The sequence below is a fragment of the Anas platyrhynchos genome, chromosome 3, assembly GCF_047663525.1.
Source record: "Anas platyrhynchos isolate ZD024472 breed Pekin duck chromosome 3, IASCAAS_PekinDuck_T2T, whole genome shotgun sequence".
Taxonomy (NCBI): Eukaryota; Metazoa; Chordata; class Aves; order Anseriformes; family Anatidae; genus Anas; species Anas platyrhynchos.
In genome coordinates, this window is record NC_092589.1 from 74386895 (window position 1) to 74400810 (window position 13916).

The following is a 13916-nucleotide window of genomic DNA, read 5'->3' on the forward strand; positions in this document are numbered from 1 at the left end:
TCAGTCAAACCCTTTGGCCCTACCAAAAAATTCCTTTCATATCGATGAACTCTGAGGAGCAAAGGGCAGAGACTAAATGTGGTTCTCCTTGATTTCCTGTAGGAAAATCCGTATGTGTAAAATATTTTTATTACTCATAACCAGGGCAAGCTTTCTTTCTTTTGTTAGGATCTCACAGCAGCTCCTGCAGTCAACGCACCCTCAAGAGACTGTTTTCAGTGAACCAGTACCAACAGAATGGGGGACATTGCAGAAATCTATAGAGAAGCCCATAGCAATGGCCAAGGCTTGGGGGATGCTTTTGTGTCTGTGTGATCAGTTCTGCGCAGATCTTCGTGGAAGGAGCCTCCTGCATCCAGAAACTTCCACCATTCCAACTCTGCAAGACAGCTGCTTCCACACAACTGATGCCAGCTGAACTGTTCTGAATGCATGAGGAAAGCTCCCAGAGAAACTCCTGCCCTTCCGTCCCCTCAGCATGAGCAATGCCCTTCAGAGGCGCTGTCCATAGCCCATACCCAGGACAAGTGAAACTTATCTGTATTTCGGAGTGTAGGGGAGTCTCCATCACCGTCCTTGCTCCTGCTGCCAGGCAGCTCTGTGTGTGACTTGTCACTTACAGCAAAAACTATGTTTAAACTAGCCCTTGCAACACAGCAAAAACCTTTCCCTATGCTTTGGGGTAGACCACGCCAAACACAATGTTTGCTTCAGTTTTACTCCTTGGGTTTACCCGTTTTTTGAATTAATATGTCCTGGGTCTGGGTCTCATAAGAACACTCATAGAACAGGTACAGAAAGTTTCACTGGGTACCTCCCAAACCACAGAAGTACCATGGCTAAACATTTTGCTTAGCGGCTGTTGACAAAGATGATGTTTTATTCTCCTCTGATAATTTGTAACAGAGCTCAGGCACAGAGCAGCAGTTCCCCTGCGGCCTGTGGCGAGGCCCCTGGTGGAGCAGGCTGTCCCCCTGCAGCCCATGGGTCCCCCATGGAGCAGATCTCCACGCTGCAGCCCCAACATGGGTGGAGGAGCCCCCAGTGGAGCAGGTGGATGTGGCCTGGAGGAGGCTGCAGCCCATGGAGAGCCCCCACAGGAGCAGGCCCTGGACCGGAGCTGCAGCCCCTGGAGAGGAGCCCATGCAGAAGCAGGGATCTGCTCAGGCTCAGTTCAGGAAGGACGGCGTCCTGTGAGAGGGACCCCACGTGGAGCGGGGTCAGAGAGTGACTGTGAAGGAGTGGCGGAGACAAAGCGTTAGGGACTGACCGCAGCCCCCATTCCCTGTTCCCCTGCACTGCTCAAGGTGCGAAGGTGGAAGAGGCTGAATGGGGGGAAGGTGTTTCTGGTTTCTTTTGTTTCTCACGTCTCTAGTCTCTTAGTTATAGGCAACAAATTTTAGTATCTCCCTACTCTGCTTTGCACATGATGTTGAGCGATCTCCCTGCCCTTATCTCAACCCTCAAGCCCTTTCCACCCTCTTTTCTCCCCTTTTCCCTGTAAGGGTGAGTGAGAGAGCGGCTGAGGCGGAGCTCAGCTGCCCACCTGAGTAAAACCACCACAGGCTCACGTTCAGGGTATCATTTTTTATCAATAAAGAATATGAATCAGAATCAGACACACTCATAAAAACACCAGTCCTTACGAAAAAAAAAAAAGACACACACAGAGGGAACCAAAGCGCTTTATTTCTGCGGGACGCCTCCACCAGAGGCAGCCGCTGCCTGACACCTGCCGGCCAGGCAGCAGCGCAGCACACCCCCTCCCTCCGCCGCCCTCCTCCCCCCTCTGCTTCAGCGCCCGCGCCGGGTTCCGGCCGGGCCGTGGGGGCCGCCCACAACCGGGCGGAAGCGGCGCCGTGGCGGAGCCGCGCGGGCGAGCGGCGCATGCGCGCGCGGGCGGGGCCGCGCCTGGGTTCCTGCCTGGCGCCGCAGCTCCGGCGCGGGGCGGCCCGCAGGTAACGGCCGCGCCGCTCCTAACGGCCGCGGGGCCGCACGGGGTCTCCCGGGGAAGGGGGCGAGGGCCGCCCTGAGGCGGCTCCGGGCCCCGGCGGCCGCGGGGGTGCTCGCTGAGGGGACGGGGAGGGAGAGGGCCTCCCGTCAGGGCAGGTGCGGGAGGGGGGTGTGCGGTTTTGGGGTGGTTCTGTGGGAAAACGGCGGTTGGGCTGCGTGATCCCTTCCAGCCGGGGGTGTTCTGTCATTTTCCATGCAAACGCGCGTGAAAGGGGTGAGACGGGAGCTCGTGCTTACAGGAGAACCTGTAACGAGGGGTGTTTGACCTGTTTCTCTCCATGGGGTTACAGTTCCAGCTGAGGAAACGGAGTGGATCTACATGTGCTTCGCTGCTCCCTGGAAGAATGACAGATGACAAAGACGTGCTTCGAGATGTGTGGTTTGGACGAATACCAACCTGCTTCACGCTGTATCAGGATGAGATAACCGAAAGGGAAGCCGAGCCTTACTATGTGAGTGTAACAGCGGCAGCGTGGATACTCTAATCCCATACGTGCGTTTGTTTTGTTTAATCTCATCCTTTATGCTGCTAGGTGTGTGGATTTCTATTTTCCTATTCCTGATACCTTTTGGATGTATCTTATGGCCACACTGTGAGTCACCTTGCTTCAGAGCAGGTTCAAAAATTTAACTTTATATCACCAGTGAGTTTAGGTTACAACAGATAATTAAGGTTTAAATACCCTTATGAAAAAGTCAACAAATAAACCAAAAGCAGAGGCTGTGTGTACACTCATGGTGAGTTTGCATCTTAGAGATTCTCCAGAAGAAGGGATAGAGCCTGTATGTTACCTGTATGCACTAAAATTGATGAGGCATGTAGCATAAATACTACAGCCAGTATTCTTTATCAATTTCCTTTGCTCGTGGATGACTTCTACTCATTTTCTTTTCTTTAAATGCTAGCAGCTGTGAGAGATGTAGTAGAAAAGGCAGCTTTGATGTCTTAGCAGTACAGTGCTTGGTAAGCTGATGATACAGACAAGGGTGATGGGTGGATTTGAGATGTAAATTGAAGTGCTTTCTGTAATCATGTGGATGTTGGTTTATAGCGTGCTCTGCAGTTTTCATCCTTTCTGCACCTTACAGATGTTTGGTTGATAGACAATATTGGCTGTTTCAGAGAAACTTAAGTTTAAAAAGTACCAGGTATGTGAGAGGAAGAATCTTACACTATGAATTTAAGTGATTCTGAAATCCTTAAATTTTGTCTTATTTCATTCCGTGCTTTTTGGAGGCTATTACTGGGTAGAGTAGCATTCAATTAATAGCATCTTTGTCATTGGTTTCGCATTTCCCCGTGTGCCTTGTGTGGTTTTTAGTAACCTAATAAAGCATTAATGCTTTTCGTTCAGTGGTGATAGTGTTCATCTCTCTCTGCTTTAATTTCACCACTGGTGAAACAGAAGTACTTCCACGTTGTTGCGCTTGGCCTATTGCCTGATGCTTCTGAACTGTCTAGAAGTCTCTGATCAAACTTCTATAAAATATGTATATATTTCAAAATACACATGTGCATAGCGTGTAAGAGTTGCATAAAAGGCACAAGCCTGAGTTCAGAGATATGCAATCTTAATCTGTTTAACATTGGCATGAAAACCCTGAAGCCACGTTATCTGCACAGTGAGGCCAACTTTTGAAGCCTAGAAGATAGCTTTAAGATGGTAGTGTTTCTTTTACTTGCTCCTCTTACAGTGTGCACAGAAAATATCAAGGCTTAATTCTCTCTTTTTGCAAAACCTGGTTATTTGTAGGTCAGAATTCTTGAATGTTAGATTTTTCCCTCTTGCAGGTCATGTTGGAGCTGATAGTTGAAGTTTCCCTGTTTGAAGGGACCAAAGATGAATAATAGTAAAAGGTTGAATAGCAATCAAAGTTCTATATCTGGATTGAGTTCTCGTAGTTTCAGTGTGCATCTGCATTAATGTTCTAGTTTGGATCTGGAGTGTGTTTTTGAAGCAAGCCTTTGTTATTTCCACTTACTCTGCCAAGGTTTGTATCACACATCTGTCTTGGAGCACACAAGCTGAGTCTTTTTCCCGTGCAGCTGATGTACTTTGGGCCTGAGATCAATGTGTTCCAGCTGCTAATGGGTGGTCAGTGTATGGAATCAAATTGGAGTTGAACTGAAATGAAAAACAAACAAAAAGCATATGTAGTGAATGTTCCCAGCCCTTGACACCAGTTGTTTTACTTTATACGTCTCTTCTTATCAGTAATTATTGAAGCAGATAAAACCACCGTGTTCCGGGTTGCCTTCCGTGAACAGGGAGGAAATTCTGGCATCATGAAGTTAAGAGGAAGAAAACTTCTGTTCTGAGAAACTTGCTTTGTGAAGGCAAAGGAAGGCAGAGGAAGAGAGGTTAGAAAAATAAACTAGAATCTGTGTGATCGATTTCAGTGTGAGTTGTGTGGTAGGAGACCCTTGGCTGCTAGATACATTAGCACAGCACAGGAATGAAACGTGCTTACAACACAATAGGAACTGCATAGGGATAGCAGAACTCATTTAAAATGATCTTAGCCATTTTGGAAAGTAATGACATCAAGACTAAGCAGCTCAAATCAAACACTGCTGTTTCTGCCAGGTATGTATCTGCAGGGAGTTCTTTGCTTGTGCAAGAAATAAAGTACTCATTGGCTGCGATTGATCAGGTGTAACAAATGAAATTACCACAGAAGGCAGTAATGGTACTCTGGGACAGCCTCTGCTGGGTCACTCTTTTCTCTTTCCCAGTGGTAAAAGAATTGTTTTATTAAGAAGTCTGTAACAGAGCAATATGAAGCCATTCTGGGCTAGCGTGCTTTATTATTTTTATCCTGCGTGCATTGTTGATCAAACCAGTCCAGTTCTTGTTATACTGGAATTGTGATTTTAGTGTTTTGCATGTAAAAAAGTGTTTCCTTCTGCAGCAAAACCCAAGAAAGTAGTTAGGGTGATACTATTTTTACATGAAGAACATTTTCCAAGCATTTACTTAGGCATTAGAATTCCTTGCATTTTATTTAACTTCTGTAGACAATATTCCTGCTATTATGATTAAATGCTGTAGCAATACCTAGTGTGCAAAAGGAAGGTGTTGCAGTTTGTAAAATTTGAGAGAGCACATAGTAAACTAGTGGGTTTCATTCTGTCTTGTTGCATTTTTGAAGATTTTTCTTTTCTTAAGATGATGAGTTCTCATCTTATTATTTCAGTTTGTTTTTTTTTTTTCCCTCAATGGTTTTTCTTATTACTTGGATTTAAGCTGGGTGTATATAAATTACGTGCATGTTATTTACAACTCCTTTCAGAAATAAGGTTAGAAATCATAATCAAAAGTAACTGCTTATTGTTGTGTCTTGGTTGTAATCAAGATCTAGTAATTTATTGTCTACTTTAAAAGGCACTAAATAATTCTATTGGTCAGGGCCACTGACTTTTGAATTAAGGTATGAGTATGAATTTGTTTTTTCATGTTCTCAAATGCTCACTTTTTAGTTGTTGACATGGAGTGATCTTTTTATTCAGTCTTCATGACTGTTGCAATGCTCAGTCTGGTTTTGTCAGGTCATGAACATCTACTCAGAGAAGTTTACGCCAGCTTTTTGTTTTTATACCAAGTAGGAGAAAACTTGCAAGGAGGGTAAGGCACCCAGCCTCACCTGACATTTTGGGAATCCTTACGCTTAAGGAATTTACCCACTACTTTAGACTTCCCTTCAGGCTTCTTAAAAGTTGATCCCTTCTACAGGACAAAACACTTTTAGACCCTCTGAGCCACAAAGCTCAACTGGAAGCAGGTCTTTCCATTTATGGGTGTTCCGCAGCACAGTGAGTGGCAAGCATTATACCAGTCTGCTACTGATCAGCAGGCAGCAAGATAGGGTCGATTGCTAGACGACCTGAATCAGAACAAGGATTTTCTTCTGTTTAATTCCCTATGTGTTATCAAGCATTTTTCTATTAGATGTTTTCTATTTAAGTTGCTGACTACTGAATCTATGCTAAACCTGCAAACAGTCTTTTCATTAGAAACTTTATTTTGATGCTCCCTTGTCTGCATATTTGTCTGTGCAGTACTATAGGTCACTTAATTTACTCTGAGCATCCTGTCTTTGAGCGTATTATGTAGTGATGTATCAGTCTCACATTCAAATTGCAGTTGTTACGTTGCTTGCGATGTGATGTGAGTTGGATGTGTTTGGTTTTCACAGCATTATTCTAGCCTTTAGCAGGAAGTCTGCTCATGCAAGGCTGTTCGTCACACAAATGCTAAAAAAGCAATTAAGCAAATCTGACTTAGTGGAGCAAGCTTAATTTGAATTAGAATTTGTCATGAGATCACATGTTGTTTTTAATGCATTAGGTTTTACAGCCCTAAGCTGAGATTTACCTTATCACTGACCCATGGCCATTCATTCCCAGCATCCAGAAATATTGCTGTGGTGTAATCAAAGGGTGAAGAGGTATAGGCTCATTGACCTGCATGGACTGGTTTAGGAGTCCATGGGGGAGCAGCAAAAGAACTTGTGGAAGAGATGTCATTCTGGTGAACGTGACTTTGCCTGAAAGGAAGGCTCCTGTCATGTGGCTGAAGTGTTGGAAAAGCTTATAATAATATAGGAAGTAAACTGTTAAGTAGAACTCCAGTTTCTATGTAGAGGCCTCTGTAAAGGATTTAATGTGATCTGGCTGTTGGAGAGGTTGACTAAAGTCCAGCCTGTCGTTACATATATGAAGTTTTTTTCCTAAATATTTTTAGTATCTTTCCTCTGGAAATACTCAGTAATTGCCTTTAAAGATTACAGGATTTTGAAGAAAAATGTTTTGTGTCCATTGATGTCTTACCAAGTCCGTACTGGTAAAAACTGCCACAACTGGTGGCAAAGGGATACTAAAAGGGGTAACAAAATGAAGATGTCTTTAAATTAATTTATGGTTTTAAAGTTTTGTGTTTTTTGTTTTTTTGTTTTTTTAAACTGATTTAATATGCTTTTAAATCTCTAGGATAATTAAAGCTAGAAAAATGTGAAAGAATCCAGTTCTGTCGTCTTCTATGGAAGGGGAAGACTAAAGTAGAAGAGGTGGGAAGACCAAAAAGGCCCCCCAAAGAATACCATTCTGAAGACTTAAGCTGCAAAGGGATATTTGTCATTTGAGAAGACTATGAAATCTCATGATGATTGGCACTAAAAATTGCTAGCTATATTACTTCCAGTTGATATAAATTAGGCATGTGATTTAAAAAGTTGGACAAAAATGCACTGTTTAGATAATGTTGAGAGTATTTAATACTGATCTAAATATTAACAGTATACCCCTTTAGCAGGGGCACCAAGAGTTCAGAAGGTGCTGCAAATCATAGAATTACAGAATGTCTTAGGTTGGAGGGGACCTTAAAGATACATCTAACTCCAACCCCCCTGCTATAGGCAGGGATGCCACCCACTAGATCAGGTTGGCCAAGGCCTCCTCCAGCCTGGCCTTGAACACCTCCAGCGACGAGGCATCCACAGCTTGGCAACAAATGCTCGGCATCTCTGAAAAACAAGTGGTCCCTTTTAATCCAATTAACTTGGGTTTTGTGCTTCAAGTAGGCACATTGGGAATGTTGGCAGCGTTCTGTTAGATCCAATGAAATGCTGTTTAATTACTGTTTGTGATCTCTGATTATGTTGAAATAGAAACTAAGTTGTTCTTCCACGCTTCAAACAGGATTTAAATATTTTACAAAGGAAGTTGGCTATGCAGTTTGAAGGCTTATGTCAAATACTATTGCACTCACTGATGTTTTAATAATGGATTTGCCCTTTCCCGTATGGCTGTGCCACCTGCAGCATGCTGAAAACCTAGTTTTGTAGCAGTCCAAATGGGTCTCATTAGAATATATCAGTATTACTTTAACTGCAAATATATCCCAGAAATAACGTGGATTTATTACCAAAAATACTTGGTTGTGATCACAGTTGCCTGGATTATGTTGCGTCAGGAACTATTACTGTAGATCTGTAGAGTTAACTTAATAAAGTATAAGATTATTGTCATTCAGGTCCTTGAGGCACTGAACAATTCTCATGTGTGTGTAAATGATACTTCACTGTATTTATAAAGGTTTATAAAATTAAAAATTTTCAATCTGGATGCTGTGTTCTATTAATTTGCTGCATTAGATTCTTTTGAAAGAAAGTAAAAGCAATATAATGATGGTAATATGTACAATAAACTTCTTGAAAATGGAAAATGCTGGCTGAATTTTGGTTATGGAAATGAGTACTTGTTACAGATTTATTAATTTAGTAAATTTTATGTATACTTAAAGCACCTGTGTTTTTTCTTTTAGTTGCTTTTGCCAAGAATAAGCTACTTGACACTGGTAACAGACAAAGTGAAGAAACACTTTCAGAAAGTTATGAGACAAGAAGAAATCAATGAAATATGGTTTGAATATGAAGGTACACCGCTGAAGTGGTGAGTTTAACTTCATACCTTTACTCAATTTATTTTGTAAAGAGATACCAAGTTTAGCACGCTGTCAGTACTTTTCCTGAGCTAACCACTTCAATGGGTTTCAAAGAAGGCAAAAGAGGAGAGGGATAGGAAAAACGTTCAACATTAAACATTCTTCATTTTTTTTCCGTAAACATACTGTTAATTATTCTGCTTGTACTTAACTGTATATATAAAAGACAGAGTGGGTTGCTGAACCCATTGATTTTAGATTTTGTTCTGGTTGTTACTGTAACATGAAACAGCTGCTTTTTTGGCTTTACTATTTCTTCCTGTAGAATCACAAATAAATCTTTGTTTAGCTTAATCTGTATTCTCAAGATACATGCTAACACAAAAGTATTATTTCTGGAGTCTGAATACAAATAGGATTTTCTGCTTACAGATAAAATGTGTGAGCTTCACTTTTCACTGGTGTGATAAGTGCTTGTGCTTTAAAACAGATAAGATAATGCTGACGCACAAGCTCTTGTCACATTCTGTTTAGCTTTATTGAAATAATTGCTGTTAATCCTATTTTTTGCTCTGTTGTGTGGTCTACAAGAAATATCTCTTTCTGAAGGGCTGGAAAACCAGACTGCCACTGTTTAATGTAATTAGTTTTTATAAGTACTGTATGTTGATTTTTTTTTCCTATTTCTGCTACAAGTTCTAACGAAAACATTCTGAGAGCTGCAATGTTGGATAGGCTCTGTATACATAGTGTCAGTTCTCCAGCAAGTACTTAGTATTTTGAATGTCTTTTCATTTCCTGTATCATAACAGGAAAGAGAACTAACAGTGACTGTTCCAGCTTCTTGGAATTGGGTAGAAAAAATTAAATTCACGTAAAAATAAAAAAAATCAGTTTTAGTGTGTGTTGACTGGTGATTAGCAAGCATTATGGCATCATTGAGTGCGTTTAACTTGGTGGTGCAGGAATTTCCTTCTAGTCTTTTGTTTCTTTGAAACTGAACTATAGTAAACCTTGAAAATGTGTTTTGTTCTCAGAAAAACATAAAAACTAGCTTTTTCACTTTTTCATATCTGGCTGGTAAAACCAGCTTTAGACATCTATGTAAAATGTCTGGAATTTAACAATAATTGGTTTATTCGGGTTCTGTAGTAATCTTGAGTTGTGATGGTTACTGCCTAACAGCAAGGTACCAAGTTGGTCCCAATGCATTCATAATCTTAGGTAGGTAGTGACAGGTAACCTTAAAAATTTTCATTGAAGCTGTCTGCAACAGAAAAGAAAGGCTTTTTATTTCGGCCAAAATTAGCTCTGTGTTTTCATGTTTTCAGATACCAGGATAATTTAATTCAAAAACAAATAATAATTGCAGTTACAGAATATAATTATAGAATAAGAATATAATTGATAATTTTAGAATTCGATAGTAAACTGAAGGAATGTTGAAGTGAAAATAATGTAATTATTATCTCCTACGCTGTGATCATTTAAAAGTAAACATATGCTTCCAGGAATAGCTCCACTGATTTCTGTGGAGTTGCTTTCCTAAGGAAAATTTTATCTGCAAACTGTTCTTTTAGAATATGATAATCCCATGAGTAGCTGAAGTTTATTCTGTGGAAGATGGAGATAGTGGAATGGAGAATAAGATAGAGTTAGTAGTTTGTAGAGAAAGAATTGCAGAACATTAATGCTTGATTTCTTTAACTTCTGCAAATAGAATCAAACAGAACTTGTAACGGTTTTATTCTAATTAGTTAGTTTACACCATATGGTCATATTTCTTGCAATCTGTGCTGTTTCATACCTGGCTGGGATATAGTGCATGTCTTTCTAGCTGCAGCTCTTCTGTTTTGCAGGGAGTCTGGAATAAGTCTGAAACAGTTTCAACTTCATTCTCTGTAGCACTCAGAACAGACTTCTGGAAGAGGGTGCAGCTGTCCAGAGGCAGAGTTGCAGGTGGTGCCTGGGACCTCGCACCGAGATTGTTAGGGGTAGGGGAGGATGGGTTCCTTGCCTGCAACACGTGTGCGCTGATGCAGGGTCTGTGTCACCAGCTTAAGGAGCTGCAAGAAGTGGTCAGCAGGCTGCAGCATAGCAGCAGAGATTACAAAACCAAAATGGATCAAATCTTCTCAGACATGATGCGGTTACAAGAGATTAAACCAGTAACTGCACTGAAAAGGGTGCAGGCAGAATCTGTGTTTATTGCATTTGGAAAATAGTCGCCCAAGGTGGGAAGGGGCTAGGCACTACTTGCCAAAAAGTTTTAGATAAACCTCCCCAGACAAGCAGCAAGCGAGGTTGGCGGATGGAGGCGGGGCTCCATCCACTGTAGGAGGGAGTCTCTAAACACTAGCACTGCTTCCTTTTGGTGTGGATGTGCTGTTCAGGTCACTGATCCATCCTTTGGAGCTTCTAGCCCCATGTCTGCAACAGCAGGTGGAAAAGGAGTCTGGATTTTTTTTGCAAGAGGTCACAGGCCTTTGCTGATTACCTCTGATAGTGGGTGCTGAGGGAGGGCATCCTGTACTTTATTACTATCCTTGAGCTCTTGCACGTGACTTCAGCAGAATGTCTGTCATCCTTTCTGTGAATTGTGCTTTAGGCTTGGCAGTTGCATGGGTGTCTCTCTAGTACCAACTGAATGGGTGCTTAAGTCTACCTGGTCAGGAATTGCCAGAAGACAGGAGGCCAAAGCACCATTTGATTAGGAATAGCTGGCATATTGTTTGAAAATGGTAGAGTTTGCTTAGAAGAAGTGTGTGTTTCTTACTGAATACTAAACAAGGTGAGAATATTTATTTTTCTATGCAGCCATTGTTTCCCTCAATGACATACAAGTTAGTTCACAGAAATACCCAAACACAAGATGCAGGGCTCTTGATACTTATAATACCCCATTTCTGAAGCACAGGATGTCTGTTTTTTGGTTTTGTCCTGGTTTTTTTCAGTTTATGTGATGCAAGTCTTCCTGAATTACCTCTAAAAATTATTCTGATATGACAACCACCTGCCAACTGATGCTGTCATGCTCTGTATTCCTGTAATATTGTCCTGGGTCCAGAAAGAAGTTTTTAGAGAAGTAGTCATTTATTGTCCTTACTACCCCTCTGTCACTTTCAAAATGTTTTTATATTCTTGAAGCTGTGTTTTCCAGGGCACTTCTCACACCTTGAAACCACCTTCTGTGTAATAACAAAAGCAGTAATAAATTGACAGTGGTTGGAGTCAGTGCTGTTATGCATTTATAGATTGAATACTTTGCAGAACCAATCATTATTCCATCATTTTTTTTCTTTAAACAAGACTTGTGGTCTCCTAGACACTCTCTTTGACCTTTGTCAAAGACCTGTGGTCTCTTTAGACACCCCCTTTCACCTTTGAGAAAGTTACAGACAGTCTGCTTGTCCTTGGCTTCCATTTCAGTTAACACCAGTTTGATTTCAATAGTTTAGTTGGTTGGGTTGTTTGTTTTTATAATATTACCTTTGTGGGCTGGATGTCTCCTTTAGCTGCTGTCGTGTTTATTTTCTGTTTTCTTTGGGAGAGGCAAGTCTTTAAAGGCCTGGGTTTGTGGATCATTATTTTTAAATTGTCTTGATTACTGTAGTTTCTAGAAAGCGTTTGCATGTTTCTTTAATTGCAGTGAATATTTTTCAAATAAAACTTCAGAAACAGCATTGAAGCAGTGCCACTGGAAGCAAGACTTTTAATGAGGGAATACTGGCCCTTGGCACAAGGTAGATAGGCTCTTAAGAATGGGGTGAGGAAATGTTGCTCTTTTTCATCGCATCTACAAATAGAAAAGTCTCTTCTATTCCCAGTTTCCCTTTTTGTGCTTCTCTTAATCCTCTATTCCAGTTAAGAAAACAGATTTTATTATGAAGGATATATAAAGAAAAAATAGCTTTGGTATTATATGGAGTGCTATTGTTTCCGAACTCTTAAAAAATGCTTGTAACTATATATGAAAAGTAAGTGAAATATAGCATTGCATATAGTAAGGCATTATTTAAGGCTTCTCTTGGCTTCAGATTAAATGCCAGTGTGAACTGGAATTCTGTATCAGGGGAAGTCTTACCTGTCAGGACTGCTTTGCTCCTGCTGTGAACCTTACACCTGATGGAAGGCCACACTTCTGAATAGAAAGTGATTTCTCTTCTGGCCTACTGTCATCATGAATCTCCTGTGTTCAGCTGTGGTGCGAAGAGAATTTAGCACTGGCCTCTTTCAAAATAAAAAAAAAAAAAACCTATCAGCTGTGCAAAACACAAGCGTTTTACTGAGGAAAGCTTGAGTACGTAACTTTATTTTGTAATCTGCTGGGTGGAAGGTACAGATGTAGGCCAAGAATGTTTTGGTGTCCTTTTCTACCTATTTTGCCGGATAAATTGAACAAACAGTCATTGATAAATTGAACAAAAAGTCATTTTCATGTAAATCTAACTGTCAAAGAAAATCTGACTTTTGTTAAGTACTTCACCTGGAAAACCACTCCAGGTGAAACCCTGTGGAAGAACTTAAGACAGGATTGACAGTTAGTAGTAAAATGTCCTTGAGCACTAGCACTGAGTCTGGATAAACATGGATATGCGTTGTCTGGATTCTTTTGCCCATTGTAAGGGGAAGACAGTGCTAGATCCTTTTCTGATATACTCTCCTATTCTCTTAAAAAGTTCTGAATGAATAAGTGCAAGAATCATGTCGTTATTTTTTTTTTTTAATTTTGCTGTTAAGTGTCTTTGTCGTAGTTCTTGGTCTCACCAGTAGAGGGTATTAAAGCACTATTTGTGTGAGGGTTTAGCGGCTCAGGAAACCGGCTTGACACAGGTGCTTTCAGAGCAATACCCTCTCTGTTACTGTTTTTATGGATTTCTGAATCTTATATTCTTGCTTGGCTTTGCGTTCTGTGTTCAGTCCTATTTAATTCAGTGGACCTACTGAATTTACAGCTAAGTGTGTGCTTATCTCGTTGTAGGATCAAAAAGCTAAGAAGCCCTTTTCAGTTTGAGACTTTTTGAAAGATAATAGAGCTTTTTAAAATGCCTTTGGAAGCTTTGTCTATGTAATACATGTGACTTACATTGCTGTAGACTCTGTCCCCTTGAAATTCATTTGAAGATGACAGTTTACATTTGGAGGGAGCAGCTTCTTTGTATTTGTCCTTTAGTTCAGAGTACCACTGAAACAGGGAAAAAAAAATAAAACCAAACAAACTGTAATTAATGTTTTTCCTCCCCTTAATTTGATAGCTTAGTGAAAGTGATCATCTTGATCTATCCTCTGTTTAGCCCTTCTGCAGATATGTCATTTTAAAATTCTAATGCTTATCCTCTATGATGACATCAGGCAGGTGGGAGAGGGAAGAATAGTTAAAAGTCAGTATGGTATAAACTTCTCTTGTCTTTACAATGTCTGAACATATCAGCTTCTCTGTCAGACCAACTAGTCCCGCTC

At 40.9% G+C, this 13916-nt stretch overlaps 1 protein-coding gene across 5 annotated transcripts in view; it reads left to right on the forward strand.

Annotated features, from left to right (window-relative positions):
• The first annotated feature begins 1813 nt into the window (after positions 1-1813).
• ATG5 (autophagy related 5) overlaps positions 1814-13916 on the forward strand; it is a 77555-nt gene continuing 65452 nt past the window's right edge. The window contains exons 1-3 of one of the 5 annotated variants that reach the window (XR_005264366.2): positions 1814-1958; positions 2304-2465; positions 8337-8464. Coding sequence is in view for 4 of the 5 variants with exons in the window: in XM_027454761.3 (XP_027310562.2) it covers positions 2358-2465; positions 8337-8464 (236 nt within the window). In the remaining variant the exon portion in view is untranslated. Of the gene's footprint in view, positions 1959-1978; positions 2110-2303; positions 2507-7009; positions 7081-8336; positions 8465-13916 lie in introns of those variants that run through there. The other 4 variants (XM_027454761.3, XM_027454762.3, XM_013106466.5 and 1 more) reach the window with 4 other exon arrangements.